Genomic DNA, 24,582 nt, shown 5'->3' with positions numbered 1-24,582 from the left:
GGAGAAAGTTCTGGAGATGGATGGGGATGGTGGCACAACCTAGTGAACGCGAGTAATGCCACTGACTGTTCACTTCGATGTGGTTTATGTGGCAAATGTCATCTGACACTTTCTACCACAATAAATATACGTTTAAAGACACTAGAAGGGCCAGTATAGCGGGGAGGGCGCTTGCTTGCTCACGGCCAACCCAGGTTCGATCCCAGACATCCCATAAGGTCCCCTGGGCACTGTCAGGTGTGATTCCTGAGAGCAGAGCCAGGAGTAACCCCCGAGCATCACTGGGTGAGCCTCCACAACCCCCCACCCCCCGAAAAAAAAAATCAAGTAGGGAAAGAATGACTTGGAGTGAAGAAATGCTTTTCTAACGGCGATTGATGGGATCAGAATGATAGTAGAGCAGGTAGGGTGCTTGCCTTGCAGAAAATCCTACCTGGATTTTGTCCCCGGTACCTATCCTATGGTCCCCGACTACTGCCAGAAGTACAGAGCCTGGAATAAGCCCTGAACACTGCCACGTGTGACCAAAAGCAAAACAAAAAAGGAAACTAGCCATGATTAACTATTTAGACACCATAGAAAAGATTTCAGGCAAAACACCATAAGTCACAGAAAGGGGTAGAATGCACACGCATCCCTGAGGTGCCCAGGGAGTGCAGGAAAGGGCAGCCGGAAAGGAGTGGGAACGTCCCAGGGGGCTGTGTGACTAGTAGGACCAGGGGCACTTGGAGAGGCACCAAAAACCACCAGAAGCACCTCTTTGCCCATTGCACCCATGCCTTGTGACATGGCTGGGGGCCAGGCTGAGGAGTATGGGGGGTTCAGGGATCTGGGGTACAGATACACTGCTGGGGGTACCATGGATGTTGGAGTAAATGGCTGGGGGTGCAGGGGCTCTGGTATCTCAGTCCATACTGAGTTTGTACTTTATTTGCCTTCAAACAAGGCAAGTTCACATCTTTTTGTTTTTGCTCCACTCCTGGCTGTGCTTACTTCTGACTCAGCTCTCAGGGATCACTCCTGGCAGGACTAAGGGATGCCGGGGATGGAACTTGATTGGCTGTGTGCAAGGCAAGTGCCCTAACTGCAGTACTGTCTCCAGCCCAGCAATTCCACTTTGGGCATCCATGGCCAAGCCTATTCACAAGCAGAATTGGGGGGTGTACAAGGCACCTCGTCACTTCAGCTGTAACAGCAAAAGGCTGGGACCCCACAAGTTGTCTCCATTGAAACCAGCTAGGAGATGGTCTCCACAGCACTGGAAAAGGAATGCAGGCTAAGACAAAGGTGGGGGATACCCCCTGCACTCCTATCACTTCCTATATCCAGCTGAGACCCCCCCTACATAGGCCCAGAAAAAACCCTCTTTCACAGGTGTAAGACCCTTTGTACTTAGGTGAGGGGTGCCCCATACACTGGTGGGAGATACACCATGGCACACCCCAGGATGAAGGGCACTTGGGGATGTAGAGAGGACTAGGATGTGGTGTCCCTGTAAGCAGGACAATCCTGGGGGCCCCAGCAGCTTCCCCACTCAGCCATCATGGGGTAGGGGGACAGGAAGAAGATAGCCTGCACCCTCTTGCAAGCCTATCTGAGGAGGCTTCTATGGACCTGCTCCCTGGAGGACCCCCAGAGCAAGCCCAGTTCCATCACAGCCCTTCCAGAGACTTCTGGACATTGGCGATACGCTAATGGAGTGCAGCCTGTGGCCACACTGGCACTTGTTCCCCAGCTGTGTTCCAGAGCCCCAGGGACACAGCTGGGCAGGAGGGTCAGACAAGTCATAGCCTGTGACTTGTCTGTCTGCCTGCTGTCTGCTGGAGACACGTGTCTGATCCCCCAGGCTTCAGAGGTGTGGAAACCATGGCGACCCAGAGGGAGGCATTTCCCTGAGTTCCACCTGATCCTGTAGATGGGTATGCTGAGGGGGAGGTCTCTGAGACTCCCTGGGACAGTCCTTCACACAATATGTGCCTGGTCCTGGTCAGTAGGTAGGCAGGAGTGGCCCTCAAATGCATATCCACAGGTCCTTCTCCTGGACCAGATCTAAAAGTAGTAATATAAGAGGAGCAGGTTCTGGTGGCCCCATGTACCCCGCTGAAAATAGTCTCTGAGACAACCTGTAATTAGAGACATACAAGGCAGGGTCACAGGCAAGCAGAGCTAGGAAAGCCAGGGAAGGGGACCAAGAGTACTGGGACCACCAGGAATATAAGGATCTCTAGGATCACTAGAGGTATCAGGAATATCAAGGCACTGCTTGGCTACCAAGGAGTCTCCCCAGAGCATCCAAGGGTGTGGCCCAGACACTTGATCTGGCATCTATGCTTGGGGACCAGGTTTGAAAGGTGTCTGCAGTATTTGTCTCAGTGGGTGCCAAGGAACCTCAAGAAGCTGCTCAGCATCCTTGGGACCCTGGGAGGTACAGACACCTGGCTCTCTCGGGGCCTGCACAGGAATAGTCCTGCCCTGGGGCCCCCCATAAATGCCTGAGGAGGCACCTTGCTGCTGACTGCCATCACTTACTCCTTCTTCAGTGCCTCCCCAGTTGGGGGCAGCTTGGTGGGGACACTCTAGCATGCAATTTGCCCCGACAGAGATGCTGCAGAGGGAGTCCCAAAGAGTCACAAAAGAAAAGCAGCAGGAAGCTTGCCTGGGAGTGAACAGTGCCCACAAACCTCCTGAAGAGGACCTGGCTGGGCAATGTGGGGTAAGCTGAAGCCTCTTGGGGACTGTGATGGGAGCAGGGGTGCAAGGCAGAGGCACAGCTTCATTTCCTGACAACCCCATCTCACAAACTCAAGCAGATGGCTGCACCCACCTTCAACTATGCTCCCCATGGCCCGTGCATGACACTCTGATGACTGTGGTGCCACCGCCAGATGCTCCTGGTCCCCAAATACAGCTTTGGAAGGTACAGATACTTGGACGCTAGTAAGAATTGCTGTCATTGTGGTCCCCAAAGGGGACAGCTGCCTGCATTTATGCACATTGGGAACCATCTCCTTAAGTCCTCGGAGAGTAGCCACATGGCTTATTTCTCAAGGACTCTTGTCAGATGGAAGCCTCCAGTGTATGCTCCCTCATGCTATGCTCATCCCCCGGGGCCATGGCCATCTCCCATGCTGTGCTATCTTCCCTCACAGAAGGTTATGCCTTCCAGGCTGTGTCTGTCCTTTGTGCCATGGACTGTAGCTCACACAGCATTTGGGCTCTGCCCTCAGACACCTGCTGGAACGTCCTAGGAAGGTTTGAAGGTTTCCCTTGGGGTCATCTGGGGTTTGATGTAAAGCTGTCGATTTCATGGGAACTCCAGGTAGTGGTACTTACCAGAGTCACCAAATGTACTCCTAGACAGGACAACCCCACACATACCAGCCACCCAGTGTCCTGCTACACCACTACAGGCCTTTCTCCTGTGTCTGCATAGGAGCAGGAGACATACAGCCATGCCAAGACTGACAGGAGAGTGAACTGTTGGGCACCCATGCTATGACCCTGCCCACAAGACTTATCGCTATGGTAGGCAGGATGCCCAGCTCCCAGGGAGAAGCAGAAGGTGGTGTGCTAGGCACCAGGGACAGGGTGAGGGGAGTGCAGGCACAAAGCTCACTCTGCAATCCCCTAAAAAGGGGGACATTCAGGGGACCACGGAGCCCTGTGCAGGGGCATACTCCCTGCTCATCCTGAAGAGGGTAACACCGCAGGAGCAAGTAACATGCCACTGCCTCAACTCAAGATGATCCCAAGCAAAGGGCCATCACCACTGAGAAAGCACAGCAGTACAAGGAGACTGCTCAAGTCAGAGACCCTCTCAGAGATTTCAGAGATGCCTTCAGAGACCCCTCAGATCACTCAGAGACCATCTCAGTGACCTCTCAAAGACCACAGAGACACCTTAATGTTCCCTAAGAGACCTCTCAATGATCTTCGCAGACCCTCAGTGATCCTGAGAGGCCTCAGAGAGACTCCTCAGAGACCTCCTCCATGACCCTGACCCCTTAAAGAATTCAGAGATACCTCAGTAACCCTCAGGACTCAGAGACGAGCCCAGAGAATCCCTCAGTGATCCCTAGAGACCCCAGTGACCTCTCAGGAACTTCAGAGACCTCCTCAGTGACTTTTTTAAAAAAATTTTTTTTATTGAATCACTATGTGGAAAATTACAATGCTTTCAGGCTTAAGTCTCAGTTATACTATGCTGAAACAACCATCCCTTCACCAGTGCCCATATCCCACCACCCCCCCCAAGAAAAAACACAGTACACCTCCCATCCCGCCCCCCCTTGTAACTGATAAATTTCACTTTACTTTCTATTTACTTTGGTTACATTCAATATTTCAACACAAATCTCACTATTATTGTCTGGAGTACCCCACTAGAGTCAGACCTGTTGTTAAGAGAAATGAGGTCTTAGATTTCTGTACTTTAACAACTAAGTCCAGGGAGATTTCTTCCAGGTATTGGATCATTGCAAGCTTGTAAACCCCATCTGTGGTCGTCATAACATGGCGGTCACCACGCCCTTCACCCCTGGCAAGGAAGAGGCGAGAGAGAGAAATACCTTTCCCCTCCTGGGCAGGCATGGGGCCGTGGCTTAGTTCTCAGTCTGGAGACATTCTGTGAGGAGCTGCCCTGGTGAAAAATTTAGCTGGTGTCTGGAGTCATGCTCGTGCAGCTGCAGAGAGGCCGCACACACGTGCGGCCCCCAGGATCACATCTTGGCAGCCCTCAGTGACTCTTAAAAGACCTCAGACACGTCATGACATGTCAGAGGGCCCCAGAGATCCCTCAGAGTCCTCAGTTACTCCTCACAGACTCCCAAGACCTCAGTTACCCTTCAGAGACCCCTCAGTAGCTCCTAAGAGACCTCTCAGTGATCCTTAGAAAGACCCTGTGAGACTCCACAGTGACCTTTAAAGACCTCAGAGACACCTCCCCCTCAGACACCGATTGGGGTTTGGGGCCATGCTCAGGGTTTTCTCCTGGCTCTGCACTCAGGGATCACACCTGGCAGTGCTCAGGGCACCATATGGGATGCCAGGGATTGAACCAGGGTTGGCTGCATGAAGGCAAGCACCTTACCTGCTGTACAGCTTACCTGCTGTAGAGGGACTCTGGTCCCTCAGAGACCCAGTCTTGACCTCCCAGAGATCTCAGTAAATTCTCAGGGACCCCTCCAGAAATTGCCCCAGAGACTCCTTCAGAGACCCCTCAGTGATTTTGGTGACCCTTCAAAGAGACTTCCTCAGTGACCCTCTTTTATTTATTTATTTTTTGGTCACATCCAATGATGCTCAGGGGTTACTCCTGGCGGTGCTTGGAGGACCAAGTGGGATGCTGGGAATTGAATTCGGGTCAGCCATGGGCAAGGCAAATGCCAAATGCCCTACCCGATGTACTATCGCCCAGGTCCCCAGTGACCCTCTTTGACTCCTCAGTGAACTCTCAGAGACCTCAGAAACCCTCAGAGATGTCTTCAGAGACCTCAATGACTCCTCAGAGACCCCCTTCAGTGATCCCAAAAGAGACCTCAGAGACCTTTTAGACATTAGAGACCCTTCAGTCTTGAATGACCCCCTCAGAGAGAAACCTCAGTGACCCCTGCTCAGAGACCTCAATTACCGTCAAGTTACCTGTCAGAGACTTCAGTGACCCATCTTAGAGACCTCAGTTACTCCTCAGAGACATCAGTGACTCCTCAGTGACCCCCTCAGAAACCTCAGTGATCCCTCTGAGATTTAAGTGATCCCTCAGAGACTTCAGGGACCGCAGAAGCACTTCGGAAACCCCTCAGAGAGACCTTACAGAGGCCCCCTCCCCCATAGACCTCAGTGACTCCTTGGAGACCTCAAAAATGTTAGATTCTTCAGAGCTCTATCAGAAACTTCCTCAGTTATGTCCATCAGTTATTCCCCAGAGACCTCCTATGAACCTCTCAAGAATCCACCCAAGAGACCCCTCGAGGGCTCCTCAGAGACCCTCCAGAGACCTGAGAAACTCCTCAGAGATGCCCTCTGAGCCCTCCGGAGTCCCCGCAAGGCCCCTCAGTAGCCTCTCCAGTATGCCCGACAGAGACCTGAGAGACTCTCAGAGACCTCTAAGCGACCACCTCAGAAACCTAAGTCCTCTCAAGAGACCCCACCAGAGATCCACTTCAGTGACCCCCTCAGAGACGGCTCAGAGGGGCTGGAGCAACAGGACTGAGGGAAAGGCATCCACCTGGCACGCAGCCAGCCAGGTTCGATCACCACACGGTCCCGAGACGTCAGAAGCAACAGTCCGTGAGAGAACTTCTCAGCGACACCAAGGGAAGCTGCTCCGTCGCGCAGCAGCAGGAGCGAGGTGGGCGAGCGGCGCTGCCGGGCTCGGGCTCGGAGCTCTGACTGACGCGGGGCGGCCGAGGCCCTGACACGCGGTCTGCGGCCATCAGGGGGCGCGCGCGCGTGTGCGCGTGTGTGTCTGTGTGTGTCTCCGTCTCTGTCTCTCTCCCTGTCTGTGTCTCTCTGTCTCTTTGTCTCTCTGTCTCTCTGTCTCCCTCGCGCGCGCGCCCCCCGCCCCCGCGCCGCAGTTTTGCTTCCGGGGCCCGGAAGTCCCGCCTCCCAGGCCCGCGGCTTCCGCTTCCGGGCGGCTTCTAGGCGGCGCGGCGCGGGCTGGATGGGCGTCTGGTGAGCGGGTTTTGGGGGCGCGCGTCCCCAAGCGCTGCTGCCCGGAAGCTGCTGCCCCCACGATGAACCGCGCCAAGCCCGCCACAGTGCGGCGGCCCAGCGCCGCGGCCAAGCCTTCCGGTGTGCTGCCCGCGGGGGACATCGCTCAGGGCCGGGGGCACCTGCTCGCGGGGGGATACCTGCCGGGGGGCCGGACACACGCCCGGGGTGCGGGGAGGGGGCGGACACCCACTCCAGGCTGCCAGGGGACACCTACCAGGGTGCCGGGAGCATCAGGAGGTCACTTGCTCAGCACCAGGCCCCTGCTTCCCCGAGCCCGCGCTGCCCCTTTCCCAGCCCCTTCCCAGCGAGCCCCTCCCTGGCAGTGTGGCCGGAGGTGCTGGCTGACCCTCCGCCTAGTGCCCAGCACGAACTGATGTCTGTTCCCACAGGGCACCCGCCGCCTGGGGACTTCATCGCTCTGGGCTCCAAGGGCCAGGCGGGCGAGTCCAAGGTGGCCGCGGCCCTGTTGAAGCCGGCACCCACCGGCCTCCCCTCCGAGCGCAAGCGCGATGCGGCCGCCCTGGCCGGCGCCTCGGCGCTCACGGGCCTCACCAAGCGCCCCAAGCTCTCCTCCACGCCCCCGCTGAGTGCTCTGGGCCGGCTGGCGGAGGCGGCGGTGGCCGAGAAGCGAGCCATCTCTCCGTCCATCAAGGAGCCCTCGGTGGTCCCCATTGAAGGTAAGGGGCTGCGCGCCTCGCCTGCCTTCCTGCGGAGTTGGAGCTGCTGTGCACCCGACCTGGGGTGGGACGCCCTGGGGTCCTGCGGCCTCCGTGCTGGGCACCCTGAGTCTGTCGTGTTTGCCGAGTGTTGGGCTCTGTTGGCAGCTGCTGCTCTGGGGCTCCTGTCACCCCACTGGGAGCCTGGGCAGGGGAAGCAACTGGCTCTGAGCTCCCGGGCCCACTTAGGGTCCTGCTGCAGCCCCAGGGCCCAAGGCCCCCCCCTACCCCTCCACCCCATGCTGGTCGCTTCTTGGGAGGAAAGGCACCCGGGTCCAAGTGAGCAGCAGGAAAGGTCCCAGACAGCAGAGGCTGTGTGGGCCCTGCAGCCATCTCAGCGCCTGTGTCCTCCTTCCCTGTGTCCTCCTTCCCTCCTTCTCGGGCTTTTGTTGTGAACAGAATGAATGGGTCATGGCCGCAGAGATAGGGATGTGCTGTCACCCAGGAAGGACCCTGGTGGCTGCCTTGGGCTTTGGGGCCCCCAGGTCGATTCCTGAGGGTCCTGGTTTCCCCACCAGTCCCGCCCACCATGCTGCTGGAGGAGATTGAGGCTGCTGAGCTGGAAGGCAACGACGACCGGATTGAGGGTGTGCTCTGCGGGGCCGTGAAGCAGCTGAAGGGCTCGCGGGCCAAGCCTGACGGCGCCCTGTACCTGAGCCTCATGTACCTGGCCAAGATCAAGCCCAACATCTTTGCCACCGAGGGTGTCATCGAGGCGAGTGCTGCTGTCCCCTCCGCCCTGCGTGACCTCTGTTGGAGGCCGGCAGCCTCTGTCCTGAGCGGGGATCCCTTTTCCTGGGTGGGGGACCCCGTGCCCTGGTGGCCAGCGGGGCTCACAGCTACCGTGTTCTGTAGGCTCTATGCAGCCTTCTGCGGCGAGATGCGTCCATCAGCTTCAAGGCCAAGGGGAACAGCCTGGTGTCCGTACTGGCCTGCACCCTCCTCATGGCTGCTTATGAGGAGGATGAGAACTGGCCCGAGATCTTCGTCAAGGTGAGGCCAGGTCCTGGGGGTGACCGAGCCCTGGAGTAGAGGCCACTTCGGAGCACAGGGTGACCACATGGACACGCCCACAGGTGTACATTGAGGACTCCCTGGGGGAGCGCATCTGGGTGGACAGCCCCCACTGCAGGGCCTTCGTGGACAACATCCAGACGGCCTTCAACACCAAGATGCCCCCCAAGAGTGTGCTGCTCCAGGGGGAGGTGGGGCGCAGCGGGGGCGACCTCAGTGCGGGTGAGCTGGGTGTCGGCGGGTGGGGTGGGGGTCCCTCGGAGCCCCCGAGCAGCTGCAGCTCAGAGGGCGGCTCTGCAGGGAACAGCCCTCACCCGTCGCTCACTGAGGAGGAGGACAGCCAGACGGAGCTGCTGATCGCCGAGGAGAAGCTCAGCCCGGCGCAGGAGGGCCAGCTCATGCCCAGGTAGGTGTGTGTGCTTGGGCGTGTGGCGGGCGGGGCGAGGTGGGGCCTGGCCTCCCGCCCGCCCTCCCGCCGGCCTCCCCTTTCCCCCCCGCTGGCCTAGGTATGAGGAGCTCACAGAGAGTGTGGAGGAGTACGTCCTGGACGTGCTCCGGGACCAGCTCAACCGGCGCCAGCCCATTGACAGCGTGTCCCGCAACCTCCTGCGCCTGCTGACCGCCACCTGCGGCTACAAGGAGGTGCGGCTGGTGACTGTGCAGAAGCTGGAGATGTGGCTGCAGAACCCCAAGGTGCGTGGGGGCCGCCCTCTCCATCCCTAGCTCCCGAGACCGTCCCCTCGCCCTCCTGGGTTTCTGACACGGGCCCCTGCCCGCAGCTGACCAGGCCCGCCCAGGACTTGCTGATGTCTGTCTGTATGAACTGCGACACACATGGTCCTGAGGACACGGATGTTATCTCACACCTTGTCAAGATCCGCCTCAAGCCCAAGGTCCTACTCAACCACTACATGCTGTGCATCAGGTGGGCACGCGTGCCTGTTCGGGGCCCGGGGGTGTGTCTGGGGCCGCCACCCTCCAGCCCCCTTCTCCCGCCCCCCGTGCTCCGTGCTCTGCAGGGAGCTGCTGAACGCACACAGGGACAACCTGGGCACCACCGTCAAGTTCGTGATCTTCAACGAGCTCTCCAACGCCCGGAACCCCAACAACATGCAGATCCTCCACACCGTGCTGCAGCACAGCTCTGAGCTGGCCCCGAAGGTGGGTGGGGTCATGGGGGTCTGCGAGCTCCAGTGGGCGCCCCGGGCCCCTTTTCTCTCAGGACACACTCGGCAGTCGTCGGTGGGCGTGGGGCTTGTCAGAGCAGGTGGCTTGGCTGCAGGGGAGGCGCCGGGCTCCCTTCAGCAACCAGGGTCTGGTCTGAGTTTGGGAGGTCGCTGAGGGGCCCTGCTCCTTGCTCCCATGGGAATGTGCGTGACCCCACTGTGCTGGCCAGGTCGCACGTCCTGGTGTGTCCACCGTGGTTCGTGTGTGTGGTCAGAGCCCAGGTTCACCCTGGTCATGTCTCCCCAGTTCCTGGCCATGGTGTTCCAAGACCTGCTGACCAACAAGGACGACTACCTGCGGGCGGCCCGGGCCCTGCTGCGGGAGATCATCAAGCAGACCAAGCACGAGGTCAACTTCCAGGCCTTCTGCCTGGGGCTCATGCAGGAGCGCAGGGAGCCCCAGTACCTGGACATGGAGTTCAAGGTGGGCCGCCGACGCCCGGCTCGGGGCGGCCTGGGGGACCCGTGGCTCCGGCTGCTCGCCCCTGTGCCGTCGTGGCCTCCAGCCCTTGCTCTGCCCGCAGGAGCGGTTCGTGGTGCACATCACCGACGTGCTGGCTGTGGCCATGATGCTCGGCATCACGGTGCAGGTGAAGGAGGCCGGCGCCGCCTGGGACAAGGGCGAGAAGAAGAGTAAGGCCTGGGCCTGGTCGTGGGGGGCTCTTCCGGCCGGCCCTCCCTGAGCGCCACGGGCACCGGCGGGTGACATGGCCCTCTCCTATCTGTCCCCAGACCTGGAGGTGCTGCGGGCCTTCCAGACTCAGATCGCTGCCATCCAGCGGGACGCCGTGTGGTGGCTGCACACAGTGGTGCCCTCCATCAGCAAGCTGGCCTCCAAGGACTACGTGCACTGGTGCGTGGGGGGCGGGGGGTGGGCTCGGGGGTCCCTGGCTCATGCCCTGGCCTCCAAGGACTACGTGCACCAGTGGACTCGGGGCGGGGGTGGGCTCCGGGGTCTCTTGACTCACGCCCTGGCCTCTAAGGACTATGTGCACTGCTGGGCAGGGAGGTGGGTGGTGGGCTCAGGGGTCCCAGACTCACTTCCTTGTGTCTGCCTTCCCTGCCTCCAGCCTGCACAAGGTGCTGTTCACGGAGCAGCCCGAGACCTACTACAAGTGGGATAACTGGCCGCCCGAGAGTGACCGCAAGTGAGCGCGCTGCCTGCTGCTCCTGCCCCGGGCCCAGCTCCCGCTCCCCCAGCCCTACCCTGTGGTGGTGCGGAGGGCGGTTTGTCTGCTGCCCCGGCTGGGCCTTTGGCTGACTCTGAGCATCTGGAACGAGTGTCCGGCCGCCCTCTGAGCCCACCTCTCCTGCTGTCCCCAGCTTCTTCCTCCGCCTCTGCTCCGAGGTGCCCATCCTGGAGGACACGCTCATGCGGATCCTGGTCATTGGGCTGTCCCGGGAGCTGCCGCTCGGGCCAGCCGACGCCATGGAGCTGGCTGACCACCTGGTGAAACGCGCAGCTGCCGTGCAGGCAGATGGTGGGTCCTGCCTCTGTCCCAGGGGTCGGGTGGGTCTGCACTGGACCTGGTGAGCTCACTGGGGGTCGGTGTGGGGGCCCCACCCTCAGTGTAGGCCTTGGCTGTGTTCCCGATGAATGGGTGACCTCGCGCACAGCCCTGCCTCCTTGCCTCATCCTGCCGGGCCTCGCTGCCCTGCTTGTCCTGGCCGTCTGCTCGGGGGGCACATCTTGTGTGGGTGCTGCCCCTGTGGCCCTGGGCCCTGGCTGTGCTCAGCTGCTGCCCTTGGTGCCCTAGACGTGGAGGTGCTGAAGGTGGAGCGGGTGCAGCTGATCGACGCCGTGCTCAATCTCTGCACGTACCACCACCCGGAGAACATCCAGCTGCCCCCCGGGTGAGCACCCTGCGCCACACCCTCCCTCGTGTCTCTCAGGCGTCCCGTACGGAGGATGGCTGCAGCCTGGGCCCGTCGGGCTGGCGCTCAGCGTCTGGAGAGGCGACTTCCCAGGCCTTCCTGCACCTGTCCCTCCCGCACCCTCAGTCCCGGGGAAATGGCGAGCCCATTCCTAGCCAGCTGGTTTGTGTCTCTGCCTTTGGATTGTGGGACCCTCGGGTCAGGAGTCGTGGCTGGCCCCTCTGCGCTCCTGCCCCTGGACCCACAGTTCGGGGCCTCTCGTGCTTTCGTGCTAGCCGGCGGGGGCTCTCAGTTCCTCTGGAGTGTGTGTTTGTGTCTGGAGCGACCCGTGTGTGGGCAGCAGCTGTCCCAGCGTCCCTGTCCCCGGCCGCGCCCCTCCCTCCTGTGTCTTCGAGATGCGCCTGCTGGGTCCCTCCCATGGACTCTCGCTCCGGTTCTGCTGCTGCTCTGAATCTCCCTGTTCTTCCCGCCCCTCTGCCCCGGGGGGGGGGGCTGCATTCTGAGGGGGGCTGGGTGGCTCGTTGCGTTCTGGGCAGGGACCCAGGTGACAGGCCCAGTGAGGCTCCTCAGTGAGGCCTGCTGCCGTCCCCGTGCCGGGGCCCCTGGCCTCGCCATGCCAGCACACGGGGGGGGGGGGGGGGTGCGCATCTCTGCCGTTTCCCACTGGTTCTGGTTTGAGCCCAGGAACCCCCACGTGCAAGGTCCCTTCACGGTGCCACCCTGAATGTGGCAGGTGCTAAGCGCTCTCTGTGTCACGCCGTCGGGAGTGAGCTCGCTGCAGTGCTGGCAGCTGGGCTGGAGGGTCTGGGCCTCATGTGGTTTGTGTACCCTGGGGCACTGTGCCCTTCCCTGACCTGCGGCCCCATGTTCCAGCTACCAGCCCCCCAACCTGGCCATCTCCACCCTCTATTGGAAAGCCTGGCCTCTGCTGCTCGTAGTCGCTGCCTTCAACCCCGAGAACATCGGTTTGTGTCTCAAGGGGCTGGGGGGCCAGGAGGGGGCCTGGGGAGGGTGGGCTGCCTGCGGGGGAAAGAAGGGTGGCCTGCAGGGGGGGCTGCGGGGGAGGGAGGGTGGCCTGTGGGGGTCAGTGGGGGGAGGGCGCCTATGGGGGGAGGGAGGGTGGCCTGCAGTGGGGGCCGGCCTGTGGGGACTGCTCCCCACCTGCCACCCTGCCCCATTCCTAGGCCTGGCTGCCTGGGAGGAGTACCCCACGCTGAAGATGCTCATGGAGATGGTGATGACCAAGTAGGCTGCCCCACCCCCTGCCACTAGCTTCCTGGACTGGGGGTGGGGGGAGACATGAGGACCCTGAAGGGGCCTTTCCTGTAAGAATGAGGGGAGGAGCTCAGAGACCGGTAGGGGGAACCCTGCAGCACAGCTGTATGGGGACAGGACAGACTCGGCTCGTGGCTTTCGGGGAAGGACTGGGGTGTGGGTGGGCAGGTGGCTGGTGCTGACCTGTCTCTGCCCCCAGCAATTACTCCTACCCGCCGTGCACCCTGACGGATGAGGAGACGCGTGCCGAGATGCTCAGCCGGGAGCTCCAGGTCTCCCAGCGAGAGAAGCAGGAGATCCTGGCCTTTGAGGGCCACCTGGCTGCCGCCTCCACCAAGCAGACCATCACAGAGAGCAGCAGCCTGCTGCTGTCCCAGCTGACCAGCCTGGACCCCCAGTGCGCCCAGGCCCTGCTGGCGGGGGGGAGGGACAGGGGGGGTGGGGCTGGCTTTCTCGCTTCCTTACACACCTTCCCTGGCCTTCCAGAGGGCCCCCCCGGAGACCCCCCCTGCACGTCCTGGACCAGGTGAAGGGCCTGAACCAGTCCCTGCGCCTGGGCCACCTGCTGTGTCGCAGCCGGAATCCGGATTTCCTGCTCAACATCATCCAGCGGCAGGCGAGTACCGGAGCCCCGGCGCCTCCCGAGGTGGCCTGGGCTGGGCCGGAGCCCCTGGTCTGAACACATCTGTCCTCCAGGCGTCCTCGCAGTCCATGCCCTGGCTGGCCGACCTGGTGCAGTCCAGCGAGGGCTCGCTGGACGTGCTCCCTGTGCAGTGCCTCTGCGAGTTCCTGCTGCACGACGCCGCTGATGCCACCGCCTCAGGGGAGGAGGAGGAGGAGGGCGAGAGCAAGGAGCGCAGAGCTAAGAAGCGGCAGGTGGGAGTGCTGCCCGCCCCGGGCCCACCCCAGCCTCCGCAGCCCCAGCCTCTGCCTCTGCAGCCCCCAGCCTCTGCAGCCTCAGCCCCAGCCTCTGCAGCCTCTGCCCCCAGCCTCCACAGCCCCCAGAGCCTCTGCAGCCCGTCAACACCTCCCGACGCCTCCCGTCCCACAGAGGCAGCAGAAGCAGCAGCAGCTCCTGGGCCGCCTGCAGGACCTGCTCCTGGGCCCGAAGGCCGACGAGCAGACCACATGCGAGGTGCTGGACTACTTCCTGCGGCGCCTGGGCTCCTCCCAGGTCGCCTCCCGCGTGCTGGCCATGAAGGTGAGGCCATGGCCGTTCCCGCCCCCTCACGAGGGCTCGTGCCTGGCCTTTCTCCCTACACTCCCTGGAGCGTGTGTGCGCCAGTGTTCGGTGTGTCTGCGAGTGTATGTGAGCATGCAGAGTGTGAGGTTGTATGTCAGTTTATCTATGAGTGTGTGTGTGCCAGAGTGTGTGCGTGCGTGCGTGTGGATTATGTGTGGACGTGATTGAAGTTGTGTGAGTGTATGAGTTTATGTACAGGTGTGTGCATTGTGAGTGTGTGAGTTTGAGGTGGCATGTACGAATGCAGGTATGTGAGTGTATGATTATGTGCACAGTGTGTGTGAATTTGTGTTTGCATGTATAAGTGTTCATGTGTGTGTGTACGACGGGAGCTCATGTGAGTGTAGGTGGGTGTGGAGTTAGTGTATGAGTGTCTATGAGTGTGTGTATGTGGAGTTTGTGTGTGTATATTTGTGAATGAGTGTGAATGTGTACGTGGGTGTGTGCATTTGTGAGTGCGTGGGTGGGAGTGGGGAGCCAGAGGTCCCCTGGGAGCCTGCACTGGCCATGGCCCGGCTGGCGGTGTGACATGAGTCCTTGTCCGCAGGGCCTGTCCCTGGTGCTGTCAGAGGGCAACCTGCGGGGTGGGGAGGAGAAGGAGCCGCCGCAGGAGGAGGCAGGCCCCGTGGACGCGCTGCAGGGCTACCAGTGGCTGCTGCGGGCGCTGCCCCTGCTGCCCCTGTTCTCCAGCGTGAAGTCCAGCACGGCCCTGGCCCTGCAGCAGGTGACCGGGGGCGGCGGGGGGGTGGGGGGTTGCCCAGTGCCCGCTGAGCGCTCACCCGGCCCCCTGCAGGCCATCCACATGGAGACGGACCCGCAGACCATCAGTGCGTACCTGGTGTACCTGTCCCAGCACACGCCCACCGAGGAGCAGAGCCAGCACAGCGACCTTGCGCTGGTGAGGCTGCAGGCGCCACCGCTCTCGCCCCGGCCCCTGCCTGGTGTCGCCCGCTGAACGTTGGTTCTGCTGCAGGACGTGGCCCGGCTCATCGTGGAGCGCTCTACCATCATGTCTCACCTCTTCGCCAAGCGCCCCTGCAGCGCTGCGTCCGACGCCGTGTTGGCCGCACTGCTGTCCATCTTCTCCCGCTACGTCCAGCGCATGCGCCAGAGCAAGGAGGGAGAGGAGGTCTACAGCTGGGTGAGCCCCCACCCACCCTCACCCCTCTCCCCTGCCACCCGAAGCCCCGCCTACCCTCACCCCTCTCCCCTGCCACCCGAGGCCTTGCCCACCCTCACCCCTCTTCCCTGCCACCCAAGGCCCCGCCCCTGCCACCCAAGGCCCCACCCACCCTCACCCCTCTCCCCTGCCACCCGAGGCCCCACCCACCCTCACCCCTCTCCCCTGCCACCCGAGGCCCCACCCACCCTCACCCCTCTCCCCTGCCACCCGAGGCCCCACCCACCCTCACCCCTCTCTCCTGCCAAGCGAGGCCCTTCCCACCCTCACCCCTCTCCCCTGCCACCCGAGGCCCCGCCCACCCTCACCCCTCTCCCCTGCAGTCTGAGTCCCAGGACCAGGTATTTCTGCGCTGGCCTAGCGGAGAGACAGCCACCATGCACATCTTGGTGGTGCACGCCATGGTCATCCTGCTGACACTGGGGCCGCCACGGGGTGAGTCCTGGGAAGCTCCCAAGAGTCCCTCTGTGCAGGGACCAGCTGTCTGCTCCCCACTCACCGCCTCACCAGAGGCTCTTGGCTTCCGTGTGGAGGTTCCGTGGGGGGTGCCTGACCGGGGACAGGTGGCCTCGGGGCCTGGGCGCAGCTGGGAATGTGGCCATGGCAGGGGATGGGGGACGGGCTGCTGGGCTCCTTCCCAGAGCGGCGTGGGAACTCTGGGTCAGGCAGTCCTGGTGCCTGGGTCTCCACGTCCAGCCAACCCTGGTCATCTGACCTTGCGTCCCTGTGCTGTGAGGTCCTGGGGTCACCCCTTCCTCTCCCCTGGTCTTTCGTAAAGCTGGTGACAGCGAGTTCCAGGCCCTGCTGGACATCTGGTTCCCGGAGAAGAAGCCATTGCCCACGGCCTTCCTGGTGGACACATCGGAGGAGGCGCTGCTGCTGCCCGACTGGCTGAAACTGCGCATGATCCGCTCAGAGGTGCCGCGGCTGGTGGACGCTGGTAGGTGGGCGGCCAGTAGGGCGGCCGGGGGTGTGGGGGCCTGGAGGGGTGGGGCCCAGCTCATGCCCCCGCAGCCCTGCAGGACCTGGAGCCGCAGCAGCTGCTGCTGTTCGTGCAGTCCTTCGGCATCCCCGTGTCCAGCATGAGCAAGCTCCTGCAGCACCTGGACCAGGCGGTGGCCCACGACCCCCAGACCCTGGAGCAGAACATCATGGACAAGAGTGAGCTCAGCCCCACCCCACTGCCCACTGCCTCAGCCCCTGGGGTGCCGGGACAGGCGGGCACGCAGGCGAGGCGCCCACTGTCTTGCAGACTACATGGCCCACCTGGTGGAGGTGCAGCACGAGAGAGGGGCCACAGGGGGCCAGACCTTCCACTCCCTGCTCACAGCCGCCCTGCCACCCCGGCGAGGTAACTAACTTGGGGAGAGGCCTGGGCCGCAGTCCTCGTGTGACCCCTGCCCCCCGACCCCTGCTGTCTCACCCCCCACCCCGCCCATCTGATGCCTGCTGTCTCACCCCGCATCTGACCCCTGCTCTCTCGCCACCCCCCACCGCCCCTGCCCTCCCCCACTCATCTGACCCCTGCTCCCCTGCCCCTCTGACCCCTGCTCTCCCCATCAGACAGCTCAGAGGCACCCAAACCCAAGAGCAGCCCCGAGCAGCCAGCAGGCCAAGGTCAGCTCCGTGCCAGTGCACAGGTGCGGGTGCTCGGCCCCGAGGACGACCTGGCCAGCATGCTGCTGCAGGTATGCAGGGAGGGTCGCCCCAGCCCCTTCCCAGCCGCTGGGCGGCACCCGGGCTGCTGGGTCAGGAGAGCTGGGTCATGGGGCCAGAGCACGCAGTGGTGAGGGGAGTGGCAGGTGTGCTCTGTTCTCCACTGGCCGCAGCCTGCATGAGGGTGTCTGCTCCCGGGGAGTGGTGGGGGCAGCTGCCCCTGGGCCCTGCCCGTGGGACACTCGTGCTGAGCCTCTGGCCGCCTGAGCCCGGCCGGGTAGGGCCTCCGGGAGCTGGCCGGCACCGACGCTGCCCTCCGCTCCAGGTCTTCCCCCTGAGCCCCGGCCCTCGGTGCCCAAGCGCCAGCGCCCGCCCCCTCGCCGTGGCGCTGCAGCAGGCCCTGGGCCAGGAGCTGGCACGAGTCCGCCAGGGGGGCCCTGAGGGGCCGGGCGTGGGGCTGCGCCTGCTGCAGGCCCTGGCCACACTGCTGAGCTCCCCGCACGCCGGGGCCCTGGTGCTGGCCATGCATCGCGCCCACTTCCTGGCCTGCCCGCTGCTGCGGCTGCTTAGCCAGTACCAGGTGGGTGCGGGCCTGTGGACGGACGCTGGGGGGCCCTGCCCGGCTCCAGGTGCCCTCCTCACACGCACACGTGTGTGTGCGGTTATCCCCACAGCGCCGCGTGCCCCAGGATGCCGGCTTCTCCGCGCTGTTCCTCAAAGTGCTGACGCAGATGCTGCCCTGGCTGGAGGGCCCCGCGGCTGAGGGCGGCCCCCTGCTCGCCCAGCTCAAGCTCTTTGCCGCCCAGTTCTCGGCCAGGCGCCGGATCAGCGACGGTGAGACCAGGGCCCTTGCCTCAGGCTGCTGTGCGGGTGGGCGCACCCGGGGGCCTCACACACACTCTCCTCAGTACGCAGTGGTTTCCTGCAGCTGGCGGAGGCCCTGACATTCCGCGGGGACCTGGAGGTGGTCGGCTCCACCGTGCGGGCTGTCGTCGCCACTCTCAAGGCCGGGGCCCCCTGTGCGGCCGAGCCAGAGCTCCTCAGCAAAGGTACCTCGCCCTGGCTCCGGCTGGGTTCCCCAGGGCCTTCGGGCACCCACGTCTTGGCTGGGGCGGGAACGCGTGACCTGCCTGTCCCCCGCAGTGCTCCGAGGCCTGGTGGAGGTAAGGTCGCCTCACCTGGAGGAGCTGCTGGCCGCCTTGTTCTCCTCTGCGGCCACGGGCCCTGCCTCCAGGCCCGTTGCAGTGGTGAGCTCCTTGCTGCTGCAGGATGCCGAGGCCCTGGGCCCTGGGGAGCTGGAGGCTGGCAACGGCAGGTGAGGCGCCCGGGGCAGGTGCGTGGGCAGGCGGCAGTGGGCAGGGCTGCAGGCCCAGCTGAACCCGCCCGACCTTCCTCCAGCCCGGAGCCCCCCGTGCGCTTGGGCCCTTGCGCAGGGCTGCTCGTCGACTGGCTGGAGATGCTGGACCCTGAGGTGGTCGGCAGCTGTCCTGACCTACAGCAGAGGCTGCTCTTCTCCCGGGCCAAGGTGGGCACTGGGGTGGACAGCCTTTCCCGTTGGGCCTGTCCCCACTCACTGCCACCGTCACTGACCAGCTCTGCTCCCTGGGGCCCTTATTGCCCGGGCACCCGGAAGGGCTGGCACCTGGGGGAGGTGCTGGGGAGACCGAGGCCCCGTTCCTGTCAGCCAGCGCCCATCTCCAGGGGTTCGTGGTGGTACTGGGCCACAGGACGGCCCCAGGATCTGCCGATGGCACCTCCCCCCATGGACTCCTGCCCCCACAGGGCGGAGGCCACCCCGGGCCCCAGGTGCCGTCGTTCCGCCCCTACCTCCTGGCTCTGCTCACACATCAGTCCAGCTGGGCCACCCTGCACCAGTGCATCCGCGTGCTGCTGGGCCGCAGCTGGGAGCAGAGGTGAGGTGCCACGGGCTGAGGACAGGACGCCTGGGAGGGTGCTGCCTGTGAGCCCCAGAGTCTTGGGGACCCACTGGGCCTCCCTCCCGCACCCAGGTTTGACCCTTCTGCCTCTCTGGACTTCCTCTGGGCCTGCATCCATGTCCCTCGGATCTGGCAGGGAAGGGACCAGCGCACCCCTCAGGCAGGTGTGGGGCCTGGTGGCGGGGGCCGGGGGTTGGGGCTGGGCAGGCCGCCCGGGACTGACGCACTCGTGTTGCTGCAGAAGCGGCGAGAGGAGCTGGTGCTGCGGGTGCATGGCTCAGAGCTGCTGGGCCTGGTGGACCTGCTGCTGGCGGAGGCAGAGGCCCGGGGCCAGGATGTGGGCGCCACGTGCAGCCTCCTCCAGGCCCGGCTGCCCCTGCTGCTGAGCTGCTGCCGCGGGGACAGTGAGGGCGTGAGGAAGGTGGCTGCGCACCTGACTGGCCGCATCCAGCAACAGGGAGACAGGTGAGTGCGGCTTGGCCCGGGGCACCCTGCAGCCTGGCCCGGCCCCACCGCCCGCTCTCCCGCAGCACGCCGGGGGGACCCTGCCGAGACCTGCTCCTGCAGCTCTACCTGCAGCGGCCCGAGCTCCGCCTGCCCGCGCCCGAGGTCCTACTGTGCGGCCAGGGTGCCACGGCCAGCAGCGTCTGCACGGTAAGCCCGGGGGATGACTGGGGCTGTTCCCGCAGCACTGCCCGCACGGCTCCATCCCAGTGCCCTGCAGCCGGCCTGTCTCTGGGCTGTGCTGGGGCGGAGCCCTCTGCCAGGCCCCTGCCTGGTGCCCATGGGGCAGGGGTTGCTGGGGTCCAGCAGCTGTGACCCAGAGCAGCCCCCACTGAGGGCCCCTGACTGAGGCTGCACGTGTGGGGCTCCCCTGGGCAGGGCAGGCCCTCCCGCCTGACCCCTGCCCCACCTGCCTGCAGCTGGACAGTCTGATCCACCGCTTCATCACCCTCCTGGCCGACACTGGCGACTCGCGGGCATCCGAGAACCGGGTCGCTGATGCCAACATGGCCTGCCGGAAGCTGGCCGTCGCCCACCCCATCCTGCTGCTCAGGTAGTGGGCAGGGCACCGCAGCGGGCAGTCCTGGGCCCAGCCCCCGTGTGTCGGGTGTGAGCCCTTCGTGTCTCCTGTAGGCACTTGCCCATGATGGCCGCGCTCCTGCACGGCCGCACGCACCTCAACCTCCAGGAGCTGCGCCAGCAGGGACACCTCAGCTTCTTCCTGCACGTGCTGGGATTGCTGGAGCTGCTGCAGCCGCAGGTCTTCCAGAGTGAGCACCAGGGGGCGCTGTGGGACTGCCTGCGCTCCTTCATCGGCCTGCTGGTGGTGCGTGGGCCCAGCCTGTGGGGGGGCTGGGCTTGTCTATCCCACCCTGTACCTGTGTGTCTGTGTGTGAGGGGGAGGGTTTGCCCGTCCCACCCCATGTGTGTGTCTGTGTCTCTGTATGTGTGTCTGTTGGGGGGGCTTGCTCATCCCACCCCGTGCGTGTGTGCGTGTGTGTATGTGCGTGTGTGTGTATGCGCGTGCAGATGTGTTTCTTATTTATTTTTTGCTTTTTGGGTCACACCTGGCTCATGCACTCAGGAATTACTCCTGGCGGTGGTCGGGGGACCATATGGGATCCTGGGAATTGAACCCAGGTTGGCCGCGTGCAAGGCAAACACCCTACCCGCTGTGCTACTGCTCCAGCCCCACGAGTGTGTTTCTCTGTGTGTGTGTGGGGGGGGGTGGTGCCCACCTTGTGTGTGTGTGTGTGTGTGTGTGTGTGCGTGCGCGCGCGAGCGCGTGTGCGTGCGTGTCTCTGTGTTTGTGTGTGTCTCTGTGGGGGGGTTGCCCGCCCCGTGGTGGGGGGCTTGCCCATCCCACCCTGTGTCTGTGGGGGGTACCTGCCCCACCCCATGTGTGGGGGCTCTGCAGGCCCCTCAGCTGCTTTGCACCCTTTGCTGACCATGTGCCCTTGGCCCCCTTCAGGGCTTCCAGCACTTAGTATCTGTTGTGACGATGTGCTTTACGGAGGGGGGGCCTGCAGAGTGACCGTGTGGGCTGGGCTGGGGCCGGGCAGGCAGCATGGTGGGCTTCAGAGGGACATGCTGGGGGTGCTGCTTCCTGCAGAACTACCGGAAGTCATCGAGAGTGCTGGCACCCTTCATCAGCAAATTCGTGCAGTTCACGCACATGTACATGGCCTGCAATGCCCCGGCCGCCGTCTCCTTCCTGCAGAAGCATCTGGACACACTGCAGTGAGTGCCAGCCCGGTGGCCTGGTGGGTGGGCAGTGCTGAGGCTCTGACCGGGCCCCTGTCTCCCTAGCGACCTGTCCTTCGACGGCAGCGACCTGGCCATGCTGAAGGCGCTCCTCGCGGGGCTCAGCCTCCCCAGCAAGGGTGGCAGAGCTGGCCACGGCACGGATGAGGAGGGAGAAGGTGAGCAGGGCCGCGGGGCTGCAGGCCTGTGTCAGCGTAACAGCTGCGGCACCGCCCCGGTGCTGCTGTGTGCGGGCGGGTGGGGGGGGCGCAGGGCTGGGACAGAGCCTGTCTGCCCGGCCACCAGCTGCTGCTCCTGCAGACGAGAGCACCCCCGGCTCCCTGCCCCTGGTCAGCGTCTCCCTCTTCACCCCGCTCACCGCTGCCGAGATGGCGCCCTACATGAGGAGGCTGTCCCGGGGCCAGACCGTCGAGGGTAAGTGGCCACTGGTGAGCCTCGTGCTGGCGCCCAGCTCCCCGTCTGCCCAAGGGGACCCAGAGCCTTGGGCCACGCCGCACAATGGGGGTCTGGTGACAGGGAGGGACCTGAGGGCTCTCATGCTGCCATGCCCTGGGAGGGACACGGCAGAGGCAGCTTGGGGCCCTGGACAGGGACTAGGCACCCGAGGCCCCAGGCTGCCGTGAGCACCTGTGTGAGAGTGAGGTCGCCCCCGTCTCGCCCCACCCTCAGATGTGCTGGAGGTGCTGGGGGACATCGACGAGATGTCCCGGCGCAGACCCGAGGTCCTGGGCTTCTTCTCGGTGAGGAACCCCCAGCCGCCTCCCGGGGGCTTCTGTGCGGGACCAGACCGGTCTAGGGCTGACCATCCACTTGCACGCGCTCACCCTCCGCAGACCTGCCTGCAGCGGCTGATGAGCTCGGCCGAGGAGTCCTGCCGCCACCTGGCCTTCAGCCTGGCGCTGCGCTCCATCCAGAGCAACCCCAGGTGAGCTGCAGCCCAGCCAGCCAGACCCGCCACAGCCCGTGGGGAGGTGCTGCCGCCAGCTTCGCCTTTTTCAGCATCGCCGCCGACTTCCTGCCCACGTTCATGTACTGCCTGGGGAGCCGGGACTTCGAGGTGGCCCAGACGGCCCTGCGGAGCCTGCCTGAGTACGTGCTTCTGTGTCCAGGTCAGTCCGGCCCACCCCGGCCCCTCAGTTCTGCATCGTCTTGGGGACCCTGGGGTCACCGTCTGTCTCCCTGCAGAGCACGCGGCTGTGCTGCTGCACCGGGCCTTCCTGGTGGGCATGTATGGCCAGGTAGACACCAGCGCCCAGATCTCCGAGGCCCTGCGGGTGTTGCACATGGAGGCCGTGATGTGAGTCCACTGAACCGACTGCCCGCTGACCCTTCAGAGCGTCACTGTGTCTCTACGTCCAGCCTGAGCAGCTCTGTCCCAGAGGCCTCCCCAGGAAGAGGAGAGGAAGGCACCTGCCACCTGATGACCGGGCAGGGGCGTCCACCCTGTCTCTGGGTTGGGGTACAGTGGGGAGGCCGTGGGGTGGGGGGCCGGTCTTTCTCAATGAAATTCTCTACTCAGAGTCACTGCCTGTGTGATTTGTGGAGAGGTGCCCTCTGCCAGTCTCCCGAAGGGCATGGGGGCGACGGGCCATCGGGAGCCCCTAGGGGGACGTCTGTTTCTTGTCTCTCCCACTGGGGCTGGGGTCGGTGACCCAGGAAGTCTGGAAGGCCCTGCCAGCCGCCAGCAGCTCGGATCCTTTTCCTTCCTGTTTCCTTGCTCGGCTTGGGCTGCACCTGGGGGGTGTCCTGGCAGCCAGCGGCCGGCAGGTGTCACCCGCTTGCATTGGCCCCCGAGTCTTGTTCTCATGTCCTGTGCTGGGGCTGGGCTCAGCTTCCCAGCACCCACCCAGCAGGGCCAGCAGGGGGTACAGTGGCCAGGCACGCGGGGTCCTTTCTGTTGGGCTGTCTCCGAGGCTGCCGGCATGCACAGGCTGGCCTTCAGAGTGGGCTGCCACGGCTCCTCCATCCCTCACTGCCCTTGGCCTTGCCCTTCGCTCCGGCCGTTTACCCCCACCCGGCCACTTTAGTCCCCTCCCCAGCTTGCAGCTCACCAGCCCAGGTGACCGCCTCGGGACAGTGTGGCGCCAGGAGCAGCTAGCACAGCCCCAGGCAGAGGAGACCTTGGCGACACTGGGGTCTGCTGGGCGGGAGCAGGGAGTGAGAGTGTTGTGGGCCCAGAAGACCTGAGGGCAAGACCTTTGCCCTGACGCCGGAGGGTGTGGGGCCACCCTGTGGCCAGCTGTGCCCAAGGGGGCCTCTCCGTGCAGTTGCTCACCCGAGGATGCTCCGTCTCCAGGCCTGGCCCGAGCACAGCCAGCCTCAGGGTGGGGATGGGCCCGAGAGGTGCTCTGAGAACCTAGTTTTATTCTAGTCTGAACAGGGTGGGCCTGACCTTGACATAGACCCCTCAACCCTGGTCAGTGTCACATGTGGCACCTGTGGGCAGCAGGGTGTCTAGGGATGGGACCTCTCCCCCAGATGACCTCCTCTGACCCCTGGGTATCCTGTGCATGCCCTCACACCTGGCCTTCCTACCTGGATCTGAGTGCCCTGGAGGCAGCTTCCCCTGCAGCCCAGCTGGCAGGGCCATTGGTCTGTGGTGCTCAGTGAGGGGCCTTGGCTGGCACTTGGCTGAGCACAGAGAGGTGCTGAGGACACACAGCGCTGGGGGCCTTGGGCACCGCTCCTGATCTGTTCCAAGGACTCCCTGGCTCGGCATGCAGAATGAATAATGCATTTATGACACGTCGCTGTGGCCGCAGAGATGATCTATAAATGTGCGGTAAATGTTTTATAATGTTTTTGTAACCCGTTATAAATGATGAATCGCAGACTCGGATGCTGGATCAAATATTTATGACGCGTGGCACGCGCGGCCGGCCGCCACAGTTCGGGAAAGCCATTAATAATACAGTGGCAGGACGCACCTCCTCACACACCCAGCGAGGCTGCTGATAATGAAATGTAAAATTTGGCCGAAGAGGCGACCTACAAGCTCCCGCCTGGGCCCGGCCGGCGCCCCTAAGCCAGTGAGGTGACCGCGTGAATTATTTGTGAGCTGTTGGGATGGAAATACACGATCCACGGCGCAATTAATGCACCGTGGCATGTGGCGATTGCTTCTCACTTGATGGGGGGGCTTCAGTGGGGACATGCTTCCAGCTCCCCTGCGCCCTGGCTTTGTCGGGTGACCTAGGTGCCCGCTTTCCCCCAGGGAGTGGCTCGCCGCCCTGAGTGGTGGCAGGGGCCAGGTGAGGGGGGAACCGCGGTGCTGAGCTTGAGAGTCTTGCGGAGAACAGGCACAAACCCCACCCCTGGGCTTTTGCGTCTGTGTCCGTGTCCCTTTCAGAGGAGGCCTGGGCTGGGAATGCCCCTGCTTCCCTGGGGTGAGTGCGGCTGTGCAGACAGGGCTGGTCTTGGGACCCGAAGCGTCTCAGCATGTTCAATGCTATGTCTTGTAGGTTCTGGGTGTCCGGCC

General features: G+C 63.5%; 1 protein-coding gene across 4 annotated transcripts; it reads left to right on the top strand.

Moving 5' to 3' along the window:
* Positions 1 to 6,627: 6,627 nt before the first annotated feature.
* On the top strand, positions 6,628 to 22,624 carry INTS1 (integrator complex subunit 1). 4 transcript variants are annotated; one of them, XM_004617358.2, is made up of 47 exons: positions 6,628 to 6,792; positions 7,104 to 7,391; positions 7,949 to 8,145; positions 8,286 to 8,423; positions 8,507 to 8,666; positions 8,745 to 8,850; positions 8,951 to 9,137; positions 9,224 to 9,369; positions 9,464 to 9,605; positions 9,918 to 10,094; positions 10,195 to 10,303; positions 10,403 to 10,523; positions 10,741 to 10,818; positions 10,994 to 11,151; positions 11,428 to 11,524; positions 12,419 to 12,510; positions 12,730 to 12,790; positions 13,020 to 13,217; positions 13,307 to 13,436; positions 13,517 to 13,696; positions 13,872 to 14,021; positions 14,611 to 14,787; positions 14,857 to 14,961; positions 15,037 to 15,204; positions 15,567 to 15,678; positions 16,022 to 16,183; positions 16,258 to 16,404; positions 16,496 to 16,594; positions 16,807 to 16,931; positions 17,225 to 17,479; positions 17,574 to 17,733; positions 17,808 to 17,948; positions 18,043 to 18,214; positions 18,298 to 18,424; positions 18,682 to 18,812; positions 18,909 to 18,996; positions 19,078 to 19,301; positions 19,367 to 19,490; positions 19,760 to 19,893; positions 19,974 to 20,166; positions 20,953 to 21,080; positions 21,150 to 21,262; positions 21,405 to 21,518; positions 21,774 to 21,844; positions 21,938 to 22,029; positions 22,104 to 22,213; positions 22,290 to 22,624. In XM_004617358.2, the coding sequence occupies exons 1-47, from the start codon at positions 6,735 to 6,737 to the stop codon at positions 22,403 to 22,405; spliced, it is 6,561 nt and encodes a 2,186-aa protein (XP_004617415.2). In that variant the 5' UTR covers positions 6,628 to 6,734; the 3' UTR covers positions 22,406 to 22,624. The 4 variants fall into 4 exon arrangements, with proteins under 4 accessions (XP_004617415.2, XP_054991826.1, XP_054991827.1 ...); XM_055135851.1 differs by having other exon boundaries at positions 21,390 to 21,518; XM_055135852.1 differs by having other exon boundaries at positions 8,745 to 8,851; positions 8,946 to 9,137.
* Positions 22,625 to 24,582: the final 1,958 nt, after the last annotated feature.

This window comes from Sorex araneus, chromosome 4, assembly GCF_027595985.1.
Source record: "Sorex araneus isolate mSorAra2 chromosome 4, mSorAra2.pri, whole genome shotgun sequence".
Taxonomy (NCBI): Eukaryota; Metazoa; Chordata; class Mammalia; order Eulipotyphla; family Soricidae; genus Sorex; species Sorex araneus.
This window is presented reverse-complemented; position numbering and strand designations above follow the sequence as displayed.